This window comes from Entelurus aequoreus, linkage group LG06 (genome assembly GCF_033978785.1).
Source record: "Entelurus aequoreus isolate RoL-2023_Sb linkage group LG06, RoL_Eaeq_v1.1, whole genome shotgun sequence".
In the NCBI taxonomy this organism is placed as follows: Eukaryota; Metazoa; Chordata; class Actinopteri; order Syngnathiformes; family Syngnathidae; genus Entelurus; species Entelurus aequoreus.
In genome coordinates, this window is record NC_084736.1 from 54,836,127 (window position 1) to 54,859,554 (window position 23,428).

General features: G+C 40.9%; 1 protein-coding gene across 3 annotated transcripts in view; it reads right to left on the minus strand.

Annotated features, from left to right (window-relative positions):
- The window catches only part of kiaa0825 (KIAA0825 ortholog), a 478,810-nt gene that overhangs the window by 323,316 nt on the left and 132,066 nt on the right, over positions 1 to 23,428 (minus strand). For all 3 annotated transcript variants that reach the window (XM_062050981.1, XM_062050982.1, XM_062050980.1), the window contains one exon: positions 15,380 to 15,519. In XM_062050981.1, the coding sequence (XP_061906965.1) occupies positions 15,380 to 15,519 (140 nt within the window). The remainder of the gene's footprint in view (positions 1 to 15,379; positions 15,520 to 23,428) is intronic.

Consider the following 23,428-nt stretch of genomic DNA (forward strand, 5'->3'; position numbering starts at 1 on the left):
TATCATCAGTAACCGCTGACATCTTAAAGGAACATTGTCCAGACTTCTATTGTTGACAAGCGGTACTAACGGTTTGTGATCGGTCTCAAGCCTGAACTGATCCAAGCCGCAAACATACTTGTCAAATTTTTCACAGGCCCATACACCAGCCAGACACTCTTTCTCGATCTGGGCGTAACGTGTTTCGGCTTCAGTGAGACGTCTGGAGCAGTAGGCTACTGGCTTCCACTCCTCTCCATGGAGTTGGAGCAGTACGCCCCCCAGGCCATAACTACTGGCGTCGGCGGACACAGCTGTGGGCTTAGCAACATCGTAGAAGGAAAGAACCGGTGCTGTGGTCAGCATCTCCTTAATGTTCTCAAATGCTGCCTGCTGTGTGTGGCTCCAGGTCCAGATGTTCCTGCTTTTCAAAAGCTCATATAATGGTCGACCTATTGTAGATAGGCTAGGAACATACCTCCCCAGGTAGTTCACCATGCCCAGAACTCTTTTAAGCTCCTGGACATTTCTTGGTGGGGCAAGCTGTCGAATGGCCTCAACTTTGTCAGGGTCGGGTCTGACCCCTGACTGATCGATGAGGTGTCCCAAAAAACGTAGTTGGCTTTGTCTGAGGGAGCATTTGTCTTTATTGAGCTTCAGGCCTGCTGATTCAACGCGTTGAAGTACCTTTTCAAGTATAATGTCATGCTGTTCCATCGAGGTCCCATAGACCAGGATGTCGTCCATAAAAACTTCAACACCTTCCAGCCCTTGCAGCGTCTCCAGCATTTTTCTCTGGAAGATTTCCGGTGCACTTGTGATCCCGAATGGTAATCTCTTAAAACAGTATCTGCCAAACGGTGTAATAAAAGTTGTTAGCTTGCAGCTGTCTGAGTGCAGCGGGATCTGCCAGAACCCACTCGCAGCATCAAGAGAGGAGAACACCGTTGCTCCACTGAGCTTGGCCGTGATCTCATCCGAGGTAGGTATAATATAACGCTCTCTTTTGACTGAATCGTTAAGCCGTTTCAAGTCCACACATATCCTGGCTTTGCCAGTGTTCTTCTTCAGAACAGGTACCATTGGTGCACACCATTCAGTTGGCTGTGTTACTGGCTCTATGATGCCGTTATACTCCATCCTGTGTAGTTCATCTTTGACTTTTTGTAAAATTGGGAAGGGCACACGTCGTGCGGAATGAACAGCATACGGTTGGGCACCATCTTTCAGCTGTATTCTAACTGGTTCAGTGTTTAGTGTGCCATGCTCACCGTAAGCTTGCTGATGTCCTGTGGTGGTGTGTGTCACTTCGTCGACTCGTCGCACCAAGTTCATTCTTACTGAAAGGGACCGGCTGAGTAGTTTGTTGACACTACTGCCGCGCACCACGTATGCTTTAAAGGGGTAATCCTTCCCTTTGTAGCTAACTGTTGCTTTAAATCGGCCCAGACACAACAGTTCACCTCCTGGGCTGTCCAGAGGAATGTCAGCGGGTTCCAGTGCTCTCAGTGGGGTGAGTGTGTGAAACGCATCCTCACTTATTACACTGACATCAGCTCCTGTGTCAATTTTAAATTCCATTGGGATGTAATCCACCTGTAGTTGAACAGTCCACTGTTCTTTCTCATCTCCACAGCACACTGAACCTAAGAAATAGGATGTCTGTTCAACATGCCCACTTTCTGTGACTTCATTCACTGACTTGTTGCTGTTGCGACACAATCTGGCCCAATGTCCGATTTTATGGCAGTTATGGCAAGTAGCTTTTCTTGCAGGGCATTTTCCCTCTCTGCCATGCTCAGCTTTCCCGCATTTTCCACATTTATTTTCATTCCCCCATTTTCTGTCTTTTGTCTTGCCTTGTTGTTGTTTCCAATGATGTTGTTGTTTGTAACGCACCTCCTGTACTGATCCCATCTTGTCTCCCTGCAGGTTTACTTGTGCCGCAACCTCCTCTGACTGCCTGACGGTCTGTATTGTCAGTGCGAGCGTTAGGTCCGCCATTAGCTGTAGCCTGCGTGAGAGCTCCTTGTCAATTATCCCGACAACAATACGGTCGCGGATATTTTCATCCCGGCAGGCACCGAACTCACAGTGCTCTGACAGATCGTACAGGGATCTGATAAAACACTCTGCCTTCTCCCCAGGCCGCTGGACACGCTGGTGAAAACATGCTCTCTCATGGATAATATTCCTCCTCGGGAAAAAATACTCGTCAAACTTTTTCACCACGCGGTCAAAGTTGTTTCTATGTCCGTCTTCGGCAAAGGTGAACGATTTATATATATTTTCTGCTTCGTTGCCCATTGCATAAATCAGGCAGCTCACCTGCACGTCACCATCCTCATTGTTGAGTTTCGTTGCGAGTCTGTATCGCTCAAAGCGCTGTCTCCAGTCGAGCCATTCCGTCGGCTTGTCAAAGGCAAAACTCGCTGGGGGATTAAACTTCGCCATGTCGTCTATTTCCGTCTTAAATTCAACTTTCTGACTCACGGACCACTTCTGACACCATGTGAATGATCGAGGGTTAGTTCTTTGTTTCTTTAGGTGGGTTTATTGTAGGCAGTTTTCATGAACGTCCACTCAGTGCGGCAACATCACACAACAACAACAGACACGTTTTGTCCTACCGTAAAGCAAGTCGTCTGCCGTAAACATCAATGTTGTGACACTCTCAAACAGGGCAACACTGCCATCTAGTGTACATGCATATGTGACAAACTTGACATGCATTTGTATCTTCCTTTTAACATAATTAATGAAAAACAGTGCAACATAAAAAGGCATTTCTCCTTTCTTTAAACTTAGACCAATGACCATTAATAAAAAAACAACTGAAAGTGCAACATAAGAAGGCACATCATCTTCCTTGAAACATACATAGTGAAATAAAGCCTGACATCTGGAGTGATGCTGCTGTCTTCCACACTTGGAGTCATGGATTGTAGAGTCCTTGTTTTCAGTGGCAGGATCATTGACACAGATGGTGAAGTTTCAGTGCTCAGTAGAGATGTAACACTTTTGAGGGGTTTAAGCACCTGGAGGACCTCCTCTGCCACTCTCACATCATCATCAGACAGGGTGATGGTGTCTTTGACATTTTTCTTCAGGGTCATGTGGGTCAATGCAGAGATTATATAGCTGCCTGCTGCTGCAACATATCATAAGTGGAGTTCCACTTCGTTGGGACATCATGTATGAGCTTTATGAGTAGGCAGCTTTAGCATTTCTTGCTTTGTCTTAAGTACATGAGCAGCTGTTGTGCTAGGAAACTTTCCTGATCCATCCTATTGACTGAGATGTGATGCCAAATTCACTACATGTGCAAAGCACCTACCTGTGGTCCCAGTCCTGCCTCATTCACTGCAATTATTTGATTTTTGGCATTATCACTTGTGACTGGGATATCTTTATCTTCCATTCCTCCACTCCTTGTGTCAGTACCTGCGCAAGGTGACTCTCGTAGAGGGGGCGTGTCTTCTCATCTCCCAGTCTGCTGTGATTAAGTGAGCGCTTATCGTCACATTGTTTCCCTGGACGTCCACCAGTCTGTCGTGAGCGCAACAGATGATGCTCTGAATAGTTCATCCACAACTTTTTTCTTCTCCTGCTCATAAAGATCTGGCACAAACTTATCGCTGAAGTGGGTGCGCGACGGGATGTCGTAACGTGGCTCAAGCACGTTCAGCATGTGTTTAAAAGCCTCGTTTTGCACAACGGAGTCTGCACCTATAAACACACCGATTGAATGGCGCGGGGCGTTCAAGCTCCTCCGTTACTCCGCTCGCCATGACCACGCTGTGTGTGGACTGAACGTGCATGCGAACAACTTTTTTGTTTTGTTTTATATATCAAACCGCGGATCACGTGTGTGCCTCCCCTTCCCATACCCACACCCAGACACACACACACGGCTCTTTTCTTCTCTCCACCTTGTGACAGGGGAAGATTTAGAAGAACGACACCGTAGCGCATCTGTTTCTAGCCGATACTACATAAAAAATTACGTAAAAATAACGCAGTAACGCATCATGTAGTAACGGTAACTGAGTTACTGAATATAAAAAAATAACGCGTTAGATTACTAGTTACCGCCGAAACTAACGGTGTTACAGTTACTTTGTAACACGTTAGTCCCAACACTGTATATATACATATTTATATATGTATATACATACATATATATATATATATATATATATATATATATATATATATATATATATATATATATATATATATATATATATATATATATATATATATATATATATATATATATATATATACATACACTACCGTTCAAAAGTTTGGGGTCACATTGAAATGTTCTTATTTTGGAAGGAAAAGCACTGTACTTTTCAATGAAGATAACTTTAAACTAGTCTTAACTTTAAAGAAATACACTCTATACATTGCTAATGTGGTAAATGACTATTCTAGCTGCAAATGTCTGGTTTTTGGTGCAATATCTACATAGGTGTATAGAAGCCCATTTCCAGCAACTATCACTCCAGTGTTCTATTGGTACAATGTGTTTGCTCATTGGCTCAGAAGGCTAATTGATGATTACAAAACCCCTGTGCAATCATGTTCACACATCTGAAAACAGTTTAGCTCGTTACAGAAGCTACAAAACTGACCTTCCTTTGAGCAGATTGAGTTTCTGGAGCACCACATTTGTGGGGTCAATTAAACGCTCAAAATGGCCAGAAAAAGAGAACTTTCATCTGAAACTCGACAGTCTATTCTTGTTCTTAGAAATGAAGGCTATTCCACAAAATTGTTTGGGTGACCCCAAACTTTTGAACGGTAGTGTGTATATATATATATATATATATATATATATATATACACATTTTGTACCAGTACCAAAATGCATTTCTATACTTTTCGATACTTTTCTAAATAAAGGGGACCACAAAAAATTGCATTATTCTGGTGGGTGTTTCAGTGTTATAACTTCACCTTTATCGTTAGTTTTTAGGCCAAAGTGCGTCCATTCTCCCTTTTTCTGTCCAAACACTGTGTCTGCTTGTAAGTACTCCGTTATTGTGCGCTGCCGAAGATGCTCTCCTGCTCGTAAACCAGCAATGACACGCAGTGACGACGACGGGGGGGTGGTGGACCGGTACTTTTTAGAAGCGGTATAGTACCGAATATGATTCATTAGTATTGCGGTACTATACTAATACCGGTATACCGTACAACCCTAATATACACACATACACACACATATATATATATATATATATATATATATATATATATATATATATATATATATATATATATATATATATATATATATTATACACACATATATACACCACATATTTAAAAAATGTATACATATATGTGTATGTACATATACACGGTAGATCACCTCGAATTGATCATTTGAAAAGTAGCTCGCCTGCTAAAAAAGTGTGGGCACCCCAGCACAAAATTAACAAAAATTGCTACGGTTGATTATTTCTATTCGTATTGGTTCAAATGTGAACGGTACCCATCCCTACTTGCATGATAGTCAATGATACTTAAAATGTGCATGTGGCTTGAACTTGAACCAATGACTTATATTTCCTTTATTTCCTAAAAAAACATAATTCCACAATACCAGCAAAGCGTACATTCACTAGTATCTCAGAAGTGCTCGCCCTTACAAGTTCTGCATTGCATTGGTCCATGTTTGTCCCCACCATGTCTGTGTGGTGTGAAACAATGTAATGCAATATAGTGCATCATTTAACTTTGTTGTATAAACGAAAAGACATTACAGTAAGAGATGGGGTATTCCAGTCTGGGTTTCTGCTGACTAAAAATAATTGAATTTGAAAGAACAAATCAAAACTTTTGTTCCAGCGCAGGGTCATTAATATTCTTAGCTTGATAACACACGGCTTTGAAGCAGCCTCGCCACTCAAGGTCCAAATTAGAAATAATGTCCTCCCTGATACTGTTCACTTTTTTTTTCCCCCTTTCTTGCGCAATCATATATCTACAAACTCTAAATTAGTGACCTACAATCAGTCTATTAGGTGGGTTATGCCACTATCTTGTCCAGTAATTGGTCCTGAAGGTGAAAGTTTTCTGGGTATCATCAGTGCTGTGACCACCATGGGTCCTGGGAAACAGATGTGTGAACACTTATTTAGTGAATAAGTGAATTATATTTATATAGCACTTTTCTCTAGTGACTCAAAGCGCTTTACATAGTGAAACCCAATATCTAAATTACATTTAAACCAGCGTGGGTGCCACTGGGAGAAGGTGGGTAAAGTGTCTTGCCCAAGAACACAACGGTAGTGACTAGGATGGCAGAAGCGGGGATCGAACCTGGAACCCTCAAGTTGCTGGCACGGCCACTCTACTAACTGAGCTATGCCGCCCCACACTTATGAAAAAAAGTGTAGTTCAATGCCTTATTGAGTCCTCTATGCTGGCTTGAAGGGGAACTGAACTTTTTTAATTTTAGCCTATCATTCACGATCCCTATGTGAAACAAAAATACATATATTTTTCGTTTTTGTGTGCATTTTAAGTCGTAAAATATGGCTAATATGAAGTGGCTAACAAAGCAGCGACTAAGAGTACTCTATTCCTCCCATGAAGCCCTCTAGAAACATCCAAAAACCACCAACAATACTTAATTTACATGTCTTGACCTGAATATTAACCGAGTATTAGGGATTTTGTTATTATAAGTGCTAACGCAAAAAGGTATTTTTAGTGGCGCCGTGATCACGGAGGGCTAACTAGCTGACACAGCTATTGATACACTGAGCTGCTGCTGCATCACCTCTGAGTTGGTGAAAGTTAATTCTAGATTATAGGAGTGTGGGAAAAAATCGATTCGAATTCAAATCTCCATTCTCATGTTGTATGATTCAGTATCGATTCTCAGTTTTCAAAAATCTATTTTCTTCCCCCGCTCCCGGCAATGTGTATGTGCCTTCTGGGCTACCGTAGGTATTACGCAATAAGCAGCGTGGCAACCTGGTGGCTAGCTACTAAGGGGAGTGTAGTGTTGTTGTGTTGGCGCTAAAATGCAGGTAGAAGAAAAAGAAACCGAGCAGCCTAAAGAAGAAATACAACCACCTCTGCAGACTTTGAAAGCAAACGTTTGGAGACACTTTGGATTTTACCGTGACAAGAAAGGGCTTGACATGACTCATGCAATTTGCAGACTTTGCAATGCTAAAGTGAAGTATTTGGGGAATACTTCAAATCCCCGTGCTCACTTGGACAGACACCAGCCAGAGTTATCAGAGGAAAAGGATCATCCACTAACAACACCGGCAGCTGATCAACACACACTTCACCACTTTACAAAATGACCACCCAGTTCTGAACGGGCAAAGAAAATAACCAGATCCATCGCTTGTTTCATTGCAAAAGACCTGCGACCATACAGCGCAGTGGAGAGAGAAGGCTTCAGGTTCATGATCAAAACTATTGAGCTACGGTATGACATCCCATCACACTCGGTTTTTACAGACAATGTTGTACCTTCACTTTACAGAGAGACAAAGCTAAAAGTGGGGTTAGCTGTGACTAAAGCTAGCAGAGTAGCTCTTACCTGTGATCACTGGACCTCTAGGACCTAGACTGGGGTAGATCCTGCTAAAATCCTATGTATTGAACGAATAGAGAATCGTTTTGAATCGGAAAAATATCGTTTTTGAATCGAGAATCGAGTTGAATCGAAAAAAAAATCGATTTATAATCGAATCGTGACCCAAGAATCGATATTGAATCGAATCATGGGTCACCCAAAGATTCGCAGCCCTACTAGATTATACAAAAGTAAATCATGCCTCTCACCTGGATAGTAGAAGGATGTGGCCATTAACTATTTCATGTATTCATTTTAGAATTTAGACTGTGTTGTTGAATGTAACTTTTCATCTCGTTGTACATGCCAAATATAGATACAATATAGATACTGGACACAATTAACCCCACACTCTTGCAACTACAGTACCATAAAATGGGCAGAAGAATCAGGCTTTTGAAACAATAGAATGAATATTTTGGTGAAAAAACCCTCCATGAAATGAAGCTGGGAGCTCATGCTGACCCAACACCGCGTATGACATGTCGCTCCTACTTTTCATTTGTCCGCGCACAAAAACGGGTCACAGTCGCTCGTGGCATTGCGAGCGTTCAGTCAAGCCCCTGTCTTGCCACTTCTCGCTTAATTAGCCCGTCACTGAGATAACACGCGAGAGTCAGCGCTTCTGGCGTTGATATACGGCGCCATGCAGAGGCATTGTCGCGCCTCGGAGCCAGACTGTGGCGGAGCAATAGAAGGAGACAGTGAGAGTTGTTATTAATGAGGTCACTATAATGTGAATTAATGTGCGAGTGCACAACAGTCTTTAAAGGTTAGACTGTTGCCAGTGGAGGGGAGGGAAGGAGGAATGCAACATCTTTAAAGGTCAGCATATGTGCCTGTTGAGTGTTTATTACTGCACTCTATTGATTTAGTGATGCTGATGACCAAGGTGAAAATGATGATGGCAAAGATGATGACCTAATAAAATGAGAGGGAGCTCATCTAACGTCTGGAGAAGTTAAGAGTTTAGTTACTATGGAGCAGAGGTGTCCACACTTTTTCAGCAGGCAAGCTACTTTTTAAATGACCGCGTCAAGGTTATCTGCCTCATACATTTGTATTTATTCATTTATTTAGTTTGCCGTGCTTGTTCACATGTTAAAGGTGTACAATATACATGCATGTTTAACACATACTGTATATATTCCTATATTCCCTTCTTTCATGCAGACACTAATATAAGTTGGTGTATTACCTGATCCTGATGACTTGCATTGAATGGAATCAGACAGTAGTGCTGATTGATTGATTGATTGATTGAAACTTTTATTAGTAGATTGCACAGTACAGTACATAGTCTGTACAATTGACCACTAAATGGTAAAACCCGAATAAGTTTTTCATCTTGTTTAAGTCGGGGTTCAGTTAATCAATTCATGGTACAAATATATACTATCAGCATAATACAGTCATCATACAAGTTAATCACCAGAGTATATACATTGAATTATTTACAATCCAGGGGGTGGGATGTGGAGGTGTTTTTTTTTTTTTGGGGGGGGGTCTGTGTTAGATCGGAATCTGGAAGTAGTTTGACATGTACTTCGGTATCAGGGAGGTGTAGCAAATTTTATAGACTCGGCTCAGTGATATTTGTTTTACTCTGTCCTCCACCCTGAGCCAGCCCACTTTGGAGAAGTGATGACGTCCACATTTTCCATTTTACATTGTGGAGGAGAAAAAGTTAAAAGTTAAAGTACCACTGATAGTCACACACACACTAGGTGTGGTGAAATTACTCTCTGTATTTGACCCATCCCCTTGTTCCATCCCCTGGGAGGTGAGGGGAGCAGTGAGCAGCAGCGGTGGCCGCGCTCGAGTATCATTTTGGTGATTTAACCCCCAATTCCAACCCTTGATGCTGAGTGCCAAGCAGGGAGACAATGAGTCCCATTTTTATAGTCTTTGGTATGACTTGGCCGGGGTTTGAACTCACGACTTACCGATCTCAAGGCGGACACTCTAACCACAAAAAAGTCCTCCTTTCTGTCCAATACCACATGAAAGTGGTTGCTTTTTGGCATCTTATTTGTCCAGCTTCCATACTCCTTTTTATACACTTTACAAGAAATACATTGGCGGCAAACTCCGTAGTTTGCCGCCAATGTATATACATATATACATATGTATATATATATATATATATATATATATATATATATATATATATATATATATATATATATATATATATATATATATATATATATATATATATATATACAGTATATATATATATATATATATATATAAGACGGAGGAGGACCCAGGCCCGGACACTCCCCACAGTGCCTGGAACCTCCAAGCACCACCGGCGCAACCCCGGGGCAGACCGTCGGAGGGGGGACGCGTGGCGTGGAGCGCTACCTGGACACAAGTCGAGGGACTGATCACCCTCGGCTGGGTCGCCCGGGAGAGGGTGTTTGATTAAGACCCGAAACACCCTATGACCCCGGGAGAATCACTGATGATGTGTCCAGGTTGCACCGTAAGGTGTATTTATGAAACCGATGTATATACAGTATATACAGAGATGGGTAGTAAAGCGCTACATTTACTCCGTTACTTCTACTTGAGTAACTTTTGGGATAAATTGTACTTCTAAGAGTAGTTTTAATGCAACATACTTTTACTTGAGTATATTTATAGAGAAGAAATGCTACTTTTACTCCGCTCCATTTATTTACATTCAGCTCGCTACTCGCTACTGATTTTTATCGATCTGTTAATGCATGCTTTGTTTGTTTTGGTTTGTCAGACAGACCTTCAAAGTAGGATCTATCACATGCCTGCGTTTCACCAATCACATGCAGTTACTGGTGACGTTTGACTCCGTTTCACCAATCAAACAGAGCCAGGCGGTCACATGATTAACAAGCTTAACCTTACATGAACTCAACAAAGCACATCGCGGTAAGTAACGTTAGTAGATATTTTGGCTGTCACCTTAGGCTGAGCTATAGCTTCCCTGCTTTAATCACTGTCAAATGTACATCGTGTGGGGACATTTATTAATGTACTGCAGCCTCATAGACACACAAACACACACACACACACACACACACACACACTCGCAGTCGCACGCACACACACACACACACACACACGCATGCATAGAAACACCAATCAGTGTGTTCCCAGATGCAGCCCACACCTATCAGTTTATGGTTTGCGTAAAGGCTAACTTTTATTTTCCTTTGTAATCTCTGCCTACTGAGCCTATGGTGCTGTTAAGTTATTGTGGCTCAATTTGCCTTAATTTTTTTTAATGTTAATGTATTATTATTTAATATATATTATTGTTTGCTCTTGAACGCATCATAATTATCCCCTCAACTCCCCCCAAAATGGATTAACTCGCTGGAATAAAAAAGACAAAATAACATACATCCATAAACGCGGATGCATATGAAAAAGTGCAATATATTTATCTGTACGGTAACCTATTTATTTATTTATACCTGCACCTTATTGCTTTTTTATCCTGCACTACCATGAGCTAATGCAACGAAATTGTGTTCTTATCTGCGTGGCGAAGTTGGTAGAGTGGCCGTGCCAGCAATCGGAGGGTTGCTGGTTACTGGGGTTCAATCCCCACCTTCTACCATCCTAGTCACGTTCGTTGTGTCCTTGGGCAAGACACTTCACCCTTGCTCCTGATGGGTGCTGGTTAGCGCCTTGCATGGCAGCTCCCTCCATCAGTGTGTGAATGTGTGTGTGAATGGGTGAATGTGGAAATACTGTCAAAGCGCTTTGAGTACCTTGAAGGTAGAAAAGCGCTATACAAGTATAACCCATTTATCATTTATCATTTATCTGTACTGTAAAGTTCAAATTTGAATGACAATAAAAAGGAAGTCTATAAGTCTAAGTCTAAGTTTTAGTTGCTTAAAAGATATCCCTGGCTCTGAATTTGCTCATTGCTATTTTTATGTTTTTGTGCATTATTTGTTGCCGTCATCAGTTACTCAGTACTTGAGTAGTTTTTTCACAACATACTTTTTACTTTTACTCAAGTAAATATTTGGGTGACTACTCCTTACTTTTACTTGAGTAATAAATCTCTAAAGTAACAGTACTCTTACTTGAGTACAATTTCTGGCTACTCTACCCACCTCTGTATATATATATATTTATACATATATATATGGGAAAACCTTTATTTTTAGACAATATGATTTGCCTGAGCGGCTAGGAGACACCGAGAGTAACAAGCGTTAGAAAATGGATTAGAAAGGACAGATTTTAAAAACTAATCATTTAAAAAAATTAAAAACCATTTTTTTTTTAACTTGGGACTTCCCGCGGGCTGGATTTTGGACGCTGGCGGGCCGTAGTTTGGGGACCCCTGGTTTAATCTGTTAGGGCCGCTTGTCGTCACCTGTCACTCACAGTTGCAATGCAAAACCCTCCAGAACAAATAGTTATGTTTATTTTGTTCACAGTTCAGATTGGATTTCATTTTGTGTGCGGCATAGATTGTCTGTGCGCAGAGCACGCGTGAGGAGTGCGCAATTGCGCAGGCGCACACCTCAGAGGGAATGTTGCTACAGATTACTCAAAAACAATGTTATTTATGGGAAATGACTGCCAGATTCATTTTCATGAACAAATAGTACCTACAGGAAAGAAAACTTGCTAATGAAATGAATGCTGTGGTCTAGTGTTGTCCCAATACCAATATTTTGGTACCGGTACCAAAATTATTCCGATACTTTTCTGTACTTTTCGATACTTTTCTAAATAAAGGGAACCACAAAAAATTGCATTATTGGCTTTATTTTAACAAAAAATCTTACGGTATATTTAAACATATCTTTCTTATTGCAACTTTGTCCTTGAATAAAATAGTGAACACACAAGACAACTTGTCTTTTAGTAGTAAGTAAACAAACAAAGGCTCCTAATTAGTCTGCTGATGTATGCAGTAACATACCAGTAACAGAGCTTCAACTCAAGGTCTACTTGCATTACCACAACCAAGAACTATTTCAATGAAAAGCACTGTTGTATACAGAGGCATTTCATTATGAAATACTCTTCATTTAAATATTAGGACTATCCCCCGTAAAAAAGCATATAAGAAACATGTAAAGTAACTTTTTAGACTTAAGAGTTAATCTTTCATGTTATCAGTTTCAGAACTTTTTTTTCTCTTTTCTTTTTTCTCTTTCCCTTTTTCCTTTCTTTTATTGGAACTGGATGTGTGTATGTTCTGTAACTGGATCTGTGTACTGTTATTTTATTTTATTATTTTGAAAATGTTGTTTTTCTTTTCCTTTTTCCTTTCTTTTATTTGTAATTGGATTTGTGTATGTTTTGTGTCTGGATCTGTGCATTATTATTTTATTTTGAACTTTTGAAAATGACCAAGACTAGCCTGGCGTTTGTGCGTCAGCTAATGGGGATCCTCAATGAACAATAAACAATATTGTGTCATTTATCATTCTATTATTTTGTCAAAATTATTAAGGACAAGTGGTAGAAAATTGATTATTAATCTACTTGTTCATTTACTGTTAATATCTGCCTACTTTCTCTTTTAACATGTTCTATCTACACTTCTGTTAAAGGCCTACTGATTTTTTTTTTTATTATTTAAACGGGGATAGCAGATCCATTCTATGTGTCATACTTGATCATTTCGCGATATTGCCATATTTTTGCTGAAAGGATTTAGTAGAAAACATTGACGATAAAGTTCGCAACTTTTGGTCACTGATAAAAAAAGCCTTGCCTGTACCGGAAGTAGCGTGACGTCGCAGGTTGAAAGGCTCCTCACATTTCCCCATTGTTTACACCAGCAGCGAGAGCGATTCTGACCGAGAAAGCGACGATTACCCCATTCATTTGAGCGAAGATGAAAGATTTGTGGATGAAGAACGTGAGAGTGAAGGACTAGAGTGCAGTGCAGGACGTATCTTTTTTCGCTCTGACCGTAACTTAGGTACAAGGGCTAATTGGATTCCAAACGTTCTCCTTTTTCTATTGTGGATCATGGATTTGTATTTTAAACCACCTCGGATACTATATCCTCTTGAAAATGAGAATTGAGAACGCGAAATGGACATTCACAGTGACTTTTATCTCCACGACAATACATCGGTGAAGCACTTTAGCTACGGAGCTAACGTGATAGCATCGTGCTTAAATGCAGATAGAAACAAAATAAATAAGCCCCTGTCTGGAAGGATAGACAGCAGATCAACAATACTACTATCAGGAGACACCGAACCAAACACTGGACCTGTAACTACACGGTTAATGCTGTGCCGCCTGTCGAAGCCTAGCAATGCTGTTGCTAACGACACCATTGAAGCTAACTTAGCTACGGGACCTCGTCAGAGCTATGATAAAAACATTAGCGCTCCACCTACGCCAGCCCTCATCTGCTCATCAACACCCATGCTCACCTGCGTTCCAGCGATTGACGGCGCGACGAAGGACTTCACCCGATCATCGATGCGATCGCCGGCTAGCGTCAGATAGCGCATCTGCTATCCTCAAAGTCCTCCTGGTTGTGTTGCTGCAGCCAGCCGCTAATACACCGATCCCACCTACAGCTTTCTTCTTTGCAGTCTCCATTGTTCATTAAACAAATTGCAAAAGATTCACCAACACAGATGTCTAGAATACTGTGGAATTTTGCGATGAAAACAGAGCTGTTTGTATTGTGATACAATGTGTCCGAATACTTCCGTTTCAACCATTGACGTCACGCACAAACGTCATCATACATAGACGTTTTCAACCGGAAGTTCCCCGGGAAATTTAAAATTGCACTTTATAAGTTAACCCGGCCATATTGGCATGTGTTGCAATGTTAAGATTTCATCATTGATATATAAACTATCAGACTGTGTGGTAGGTAGTAGTGGGTTTCAGTAGGCCTTTAAAATGTAATAATCACTTATTCGTCTGTTGATTGGATACTTTACATTAGTTTCGGATGATACCACAAATTTGGGTATCAATCCAATACCAAGTGGTTACAGGATCATACATTGGTCATATTCAAAGTCCTCATGTGTCCAGGAACATATTTCCTGAGTTTATAAACATAATATACATTTTTTAAAAACAAAAGAAGATGTTGTGATGCCAAAAAATATCGACGTAATCATAGTAGTATCGACTAGATACGCTCCTATACTTGGTATCATTAGAGTGGATGTCAGGTGTAGATCCACCCATGGCGTTTGTTTACATTTTGATGCCGGTGAGCTACGGTGTGTAGTGAACCATGTTTAGCTATTCCTCGTCCTGCAGTGATAATGGTACATGTAAGAAACTTACTTTATTTGTCGCCATGGAGGCCAGGATTTTTGATTTAGAAGTAGCTAAAACACTGCTGACTGGAGATGGACTTTAGCCGCTAGCTAGCTAGCCATGTCTTACAGCACTTCTTCCTGAGGGTGTTTCAGTGTTATAACTTCACCTTTATCTTTAGTTTTTAGACCAGCATGCGTCCATTGACCCTTTTCTGTCTACACACTGTGTCTGTTTGTAAGTACTCTGTGTGTGTGCGCTACCGAACATGCTTGTCTGCTCGTAAACCAGCAATAACACGACGTGACGACGACGGGGGACGGGGACGGGGGGGGTACTTTTCAGAGGCGGTATAGTACCCAATATGATTCATTAGTATCGCGGTACTATACTAATACCGGTATACCGTACAACCCTACTGCGGTCCTTAAAGCATTCACACTGTGCCTGTTTAGCAAGAGCTTACATCCAGCATTGACTTGGACTGCAAACACATTAGACTTGACTCACAAGAGTTTTCCAGGAGAACATGGGGCAGGTGACATTCTCTGTGGAGCAGCATTCGCAGTAGCAACCTGGGATTGCTTCCAGGGTCGGAGGTCAGCAGCCTGAGCTGACATGCAGATGCTTCCTGGCCCATAAGGCCATCTCTGAGAGCAGAGAGATGGAAAAACAAGTTGACAGTTCTGCAGTGTCAGGTGAGAGACAACAAAGGAGGGAATATGCCTCACAATTGTGGAGGAGACAGATCTAAATCAAACATGTCTTGAAGAGTGTGAAGTGAGTATAGAACAATGTAGTACAGAAGTAAATTTAAATGTTGTTAGATTTAAAAATGACTATTATTACTCCCTGATTAAAACTAGGAGAGTATTTCAAACATTTTTGTACACATAGCAACAGTTAGTACATCCTACACATTTAATTAACCAGTTTATTCCAGAACTGTACATCTTCTAAAGCAGGGGTCACCAACCTTTTTGAAACCAAGAGCTACTTCTTGGGTACTGATTAATGCGAAGGGCTACCAGTTTGATACACACTTAAATAAACTGCCAGAAATAGCCAATTTGCTCAATTTACCTTTAACTCTATGTATCTGATTCTGATTCTGATTATTATTAATAATTAATGGTATTTACACTTAATTGAACGGTTTAAAAGAGGAGAAAACACGAAAAAAATGACAATTCAATTTTGAAACATAGTTTATCTTCAATTTCGACTCTTTAAAATTCAAAATTCAACCGAAAAAAAGAAGAGAAAAACTAGCTAATTCGAATCTTTTTTAAAAAATTAAAAAAAGAATTTATGGAACATCATTAGTAATTTTTCCTGATTAAGATTAATTTTAGAATTTTGATGACATGTTTTAAATAGGTTAAAATCCAATCTACACTTTGTTAGAATATATAACAAATTGGACCAAGCTATATTTCTAACAAAGACAAATCATTATTTCTTCTAGATTTTCCAGAACAACAATTTTAAAAGCAATTCAAAAGACTTTGAAGTAAGATTCAAATTTGATTCTACAGATTTTCTAGATTTTCCAGAATATTTTTTTTAAATTTTAATTATAATAAGTTTGAAGAAATATTTCACAAATATTCTTCGTTGAAAAAACAGAAGCTAAAATGAAGAATTAAATTAAAATGTATTTATTATTCTTTACAATAAAAAAAATACATTTACTTGAACATTGATTTAAATTGTCAGGAAAGAAGAGGAAGGAATTTAAAAGGTAAAAAGGTATATGTGTTTAAAAATCCTAAAATCATTTTTAAGGTTGTATTTTTTCTCTAAAATTGTCTTTCTGAAAGTTATAAGAAGCAAAGTAAAAAAAATGATGAATTTATTTAAACAAGTGAAGACCAAGTCTTTAAAATATTTTCTTGGATTTTCAAATTCTATTTGAGTTTTGTCTCTCTTAGAATTAAAAATGTCGGGCAAAGCGAGACCAGCTTGCTAGTAAATAAATACAATTTAAAAAATAGAGGCAGCTTACTGGTAAGTGCTGCTATTTGAGCTATTTTTAGAACAGGCCAGCGGGCTACTCATCTGGTCCTTACGGGCTACCTGGTGCCCGCGGGCACCGCGTTGGTGACCCCTGTTCTAAAGGGACAATAGTATAGAAATGAAAATTGGATATACTTTACAAGAGTCAGTGTACAGCTTGGTAGCATTATACTATCCACTGAACTCAAAGCCATTATTGTCCCAATAGTTGGCAACACAAGTGAGTACCAAGATAATTGTTGTGTTTTGCCTAAAGTCAAACATGGCGGTGGTGAAAGGTGCGGAAAATAATAGATTTTTAGATGCATCGCAATTCGGACATTGACATAAAATCAGTTAGTAAACGTCAATAATCGATGTATTTAGTGTAAATTAAGCAATGCAGACAGTTATAAAATTTGTCTGACTGCAACCTCATTGAGGGTTTCAACCAGATTCTTCATTATCGGCAATTATGGTCCAGTTTTGCACACATTTCCATAGTCTAATACTGGGGTCCCCAAAATACGACTCGCCACCGACCAAAATCTGGCCTGCGGGAAGTCCCAAGATACCCAGCAATATGTTTGGAGGAGAAAAGGTGAGGCCTTTAATCCCAGGAACAAAACTCCTACCGTCAAGCATGGTGGTGGTAGTATTATGCTCTGGGCCTGTTTTGCTACCAATGGAACTATTGCTTTACAGAGAGTAAATGGGACAATGAAAAAGGAGGATTACCTCCAAATTCTTCAGGACAACCTAAAATCATCAGCCCGGAGGTTGGGTCTTGGGCGCAGTTGGGTATTCCAACAGGAAAATTACCTCAAACACACATCAATAGTGGTTAAAGGCCTACTGAAATGAATGTTTTTTATTCAAACGGGGATAGCAGATCTATTCTATGTGTCATACTTGATCATTTCGCGATATTGCCATATTTTTGCTGAAAGGATTTAGTATAGAACAACGACGATAAAGATTGCAACTTTTGGTATCTGATAAAAAAAAGGCTTGCCCCTACCGGAAGTAGCGTGACGTAGTCAGTTGAACATATACGCAAAGTTCCCTATTGTTTACAATGATGGCCGCATGAAGTGAGAGAGATTCGGACCGAGAAAGCGACAATTCCCCCATTAATTTGAGCGAGGATGAAAGATTTGTGGATGAGTAAAGTGCAGGTGAAGGACTAGTGGGGAGTTGAAGCTATTCAGATAGGGAAGATGCTGTGAGAGCCGGGGGTGACCTGATATTCAGCTGGGAATGACTACAACAGTAAATAAACACAAGACATATATATACTCTATTAGCCACAACACAACCAGGCTTATATTTAATATGCCACAAATTAATCCTGCATAAAAACACCTGCGTGTTTGTTATGCTAGCTCCTAGCTCCTCTGCTAGCTCCTAGCTCCATAGAACACGCCAATACAATTCAAACACCTGATCAACACACACAATCACTCAGCCCAAAAGACCGTTCACCTAACCCAAGGTTCATAAAGCTTATATATTTTTAAAAAGTTACGTACGTGACGCGCACATACGGTCAAGTTATCAAATGTTTAGCAGCCAAGGCTGCATACTCACGGTACCTGATATTCAGCTGGGAATGACTACAACAGTAAATAAACACAAGACATAAATATACTCTATTAGCCACAACACAACCAGGCTTATATTTAATATGCCACAAATTAATCCTGCATAATAACACCTGCGTGTTTGTTATGCTAGCTCCTAGCTCCTCTGCTAGCTCCTAGCTCCATAGAACACGCCAATACAATTCAAACACCTGATCAACACACACAATCACTCAGCCCAAAAGACCGTTCACCTAACCCAAGGTTCATAAAGCTTATATATTTTTAAAAAGTTACGTACGTGACGCGCACGTACGGTACGGTACGTGTTATGCTAGCTCCTAGCTCCTATGCTAGCTCCTAGCTCCATAGAACACGCCAATACAATTCAAACACCTGATCAACACACACAATCACTCAGCTCAAAAGACCGTTCACCTAACCCAAGGTTCATAAAGCTTATATATTTTTAAAAAGTTACGTACGTGACGTGCACGTACGGTACGGTACGTGTTATGCTAGCTCCTAGCTCCTATGCTAGCTCCTAGCTCCATAGAACACGCCAATACTATTCAAACACCTGATCAACACACACAATCACTCAGCCCAAAAGACCATTCACCTAACCCAAGGTTCATAAAGCTTATATATTTTAAAAAAGTTACGTACATACGCAAAAAAAAGTTGCGCACATACGGTCAAGCGATCAAATGTTTAGAAGCCAAAGCTGCATACTCACAGTAGCACGTCTGCGTCTTTGTCATCCAAATCAAAGTAATCCTGGTAAGAGTCTGTGTTGTCCCAGTTCTCTACAGGCGTCTGTGTATCCAAGTCAAAAGTCCTCCTGGTTAGAGTCTCTGTTATCCGAGTTCTTCCATCTTGACTGCATCTTTCGGGAATGTAAACAAAGAAGGGCCGGCTGTGTACTGTTGTGGCTGACTACGTTCGAAAAATACGTCCATTTCGCACCGACAACTTTCTTCTTTGCTTGCTCAGCTTCCTTCTCCATAATGCAATGAACATGATTGAAACAGATTCACGAACACAGATGTCCAGAATACTGTGGAATTATGAAATGAAAACAGAGCTTTTTCGTATTGGCTTCAATGTGGAAGGCATACCCGTGTTCGCCGGTCTACGTCACGCGCATACGTCATCCTCAGAGGCGTTTCGAACCGGAAGTTTAGCGGCAAATTTAAAATGTCACTTTATAAGTTAACCCGGCCGTATTGGCATGTGTTATAATGTTAAGATTTCATCATTGATATATAAACTATCAGACTGCGTGGTCGGTAGTAGTGGGTTTCAGTAGGCCTTTAAGGAATGGCTAAATCAGGCTAGAATTAAAGTTTTAGAATGGCCTTTCCAAAGTCCTGACTTAAACGTGTGGACAATGCTGAAGAAACATGTCCGTGTCAGAAAACCAACAAATTTAGCTGAACTGCACCAATTTTGTCAAAAGGAGTGTTTAAAAATTCAACCAGAAGCTTGCCAGAAGCTTGTGGATGGCTACCAAAAGTGCCTTATTGCAGTGAAATTTGCCAAGGGACATGTAACCAAATATTAAAGGCCTACTGAAACCCACTACTACCGACCACGCAGTCTGATAGTTTATATATCGATGAAATCTTAACATTGCAACACATGCCAATACTGCCGGGTTAACTTATAAAGTGCAATTTTAAATTTCCCGGCAAACTTCCGGCTGAAAACGTTTCGATATGATGACGTTTGCGTGTGGCGTCAATCGTTGAAGCGGAAGTATTCGGAGACCATTGAATCCAATACAAAAAGCTCTGTTTTCATCTCAAAATTCCACAGTATTCTGGACATCTGTGTTGGTGAATATTTTGCAATTTGTTTAATGAACAATGGAGACTGCAAAGAAGAAAGTTGTAGGTGGGATCGGTGTATTAGCGGCGGACTACAGCAACACAACCAGGAGGACTTTGAGATGGATAGCAGACACGCTAGCCGCCTACCTCACCTTGACTTCCTCCGTCTCCGGGCCGCCGACCGCATCGGTGATCGGGTGAAGTACTTCGTCGTACCGTCGATCGCTGGAACGCAGGTGAGCACGGGTCGTGATGAGCAGATGAGAGCTGGCGTAGGTGCAGAGCTAATGTTTTTAGCATAGCTCTGTCGAGGTTCCATAGCTAAGTTAGCTTCAATGGCGTCGTTAGCAACAGCATTTCTAAGCTTCGCCAAGCTTGAAAGCATTAACCGTGTAGTTACATGTCCAGAGTTTGGTAGTATTGTTGATCTTCTGTCTATCCTTCCAGTCAGGGGCTTATTTGTTTTGTTTCTATCTGCATTTAAGCACGATGCTATCACGTTAACTCAGTAGCTAAAGTGTTTCGCCGATGTATTGTCGTGGAGATAAAAGTCACTGTGAATGTCCATTTCGCGTTCTCGACTCTCATTTTCAAGAGGATATAGTATCCGAGGTGGTTTAAAATACAAATCCGTGATCCACAATAGAAAAAGGAGAAAGTGTGGAATCCAATGAACCCTTCTACCTAAGGTCAGAACGAAAAAAATACGTCCTGCACTGTAATTCTTCACTCTTACGTTCCTCATCCACAAATCTTTCATCCTCGCTCAAATTAATGGGGTAATCGTCGCTTTCTCGGTCCGAATCTCTCTCGCTGCATTGTAAACAATGGGAAAATGTGAGGAGCCCTTCCTCCGGTGACGTCACGCTACTTCCGGTACAGGCAAGGCTTTTTTTTTTATCAGCGACCAAAAGTTGCGAACTTTATCGTCGTTGTTCTATACTAAATCCTGTCAGCAAAAATATGGCAATATCGCAAAATGATCAAGTATGACACATAGAATGGATCTGCTATCCCCGTTTAAATAAAACAATTTCATTTCAGTAGGCCTTTAACAATGCTGTATGTATACTTTTGACCCAGCAGATTTGCTCACATTTTCAGTAGATCCATAATAAATTCATAAAAGAACCAAACTTCATGAATGTTTTTTGTAACCAACAAGTATGTGCTCCAATCACTCTATCACATAAAAATAAGAGTTGCAGAAATTATAGGAAACTCAGGACAGCCATGACCTTATGTCCTTCACAAGTGTATGTAAACTTTTGACCATGACTGTATATATATACTGTATGTGTATATATGTGTGTGTGTATATATATATATATATGTATATATATATATATATATATATATATATATATATATATATATATATATATATATATATATATATACATGCTTGCTTATGGTTGTCCATCGAGTCCGATGACGACATAAGCAAGCAAGCAAGTACCTGCGCAAGGAGATATTTAAGTGCCAAAGGAGGTGTGCTTTCTCCAGTAGCACTATCTTCACCACAATGAGGTAAACTCGGGGGCATGGGTGAGCCCATGACGACCAGCCCCCCCATCATGACTGCAGGAGGTTGCCGGGTCCTTAATCTTTCAAGGCCCGCCTATTGCGCACCTCCAGCACATTGCTTTTCTGTCAGAGTATGCTCCTTTAGCCTTTGCCTAAATAAGCTGACCCACAAGGCAATAGGGTTATTTACCCATAGTTGGGGTAGGGTTGACGGGCGTCAGGGCATGTTCCACACAATGGTGGGCCTATACGCCACGTCTCTGGGGCCCACTGCTGCTCCTAGATCCCCTTCAGTTTAGTTTGGGGTCTGCAATGACCCTTAGCCGTATGTGGCCAAGAGGAGGCACTGAAGGAGTCTTGGTGGTGGAGAGGCTTTGTACCAGCAGAAGGAGACTTACGCACTCGGCTCCTCTTTTCACCCCCCGAGGGAGGCTAGCTGGCGGCTGTAGCTGTAAGCAGAGAGTAGCAAGCAGAAAGCAACATGCACTATCTACAGACATCTCTCCACTTCTACTGCACTAGATGCGTCACACACACCCTGTGCAGTCACACACATGAATACATACTGTACATACATACATACATACATACATACATGCACACATACATATACACTATATTGTCAAAAGTATTTGGCCACCCATCCAAATGATGAGAATCAGGTGTCCTAATCACCTAATCACGTATATATATAATCAAGCACTCAGACATGGAAACTGTTTTTACACACATTTGTAAAAAAATGGGCCGCTCTCAATAATTTCCAGCGTGGAACTGTCATAGGATGCCACCTGTGCAACAAATCCAGTCGTGAAATTTCCTCGCTCCTAAATATTCCAAAGTCAACTGTCGGCTTTATTATAAGAAAATGGAAGAGTTTGGGAACAACAGCAACTCAGCCACGAAGTGGTCGGCCACGTAAACTGACAGAGAGGGGTCAGCGGATGCTGAAGCACATAGTTCAAAGACTTTCTGCACAGTCAGTTGCTACAGAGCTCCAAACTTCATGTGACCTTCCAATTAGCCCACGTACAGTACGCAGACAGCTTCATGGAATGGGTTTCCATGGCCGAGCAGCTGCATCTAAGCCATACATCACCAAGTCCAATGCAAAGCGTGGGATGCAGTGGTGTAAAGCATGTCACCACTGGACTCTAGAGCAGTAGAGACGCCTTCTCTGGAGTGATGAATCATGCTTTTCCATCTAGCAATCTGATGGACCAGTCTGGGTTTGGAGGTTGCCAGGAGAACGCTACATTTTGGACTGCATTGTGCCGAGTGTGAAATTTGGTGGAGGAGGAATTATGGTGTGGGGTTGTTTTTCAGGAGTTGGGCTTGGCCCCTTAGTTGAAGTGAAAGGAACTTTGAATGCTCCAGGATACCAACACATTTTGGACAATTCCATTGGATGGCACTTCAAGTTCGAGTAAAGGCAGGTCAATCCCGGGCTCGGATCTTTCTGTGTGGAGTTTGCATGTTCGCCCCATGACTGCGTGGGTTCCCTCCGGGTACTCCGGCTTCCTCCCACCGCCAAAAACATGCACCTGGGGATAGGTTGATTGGCAACACTAAATTGGCCCTAGTGTGTGACTGAGTGTGAATGTTGTCTGTCTGTC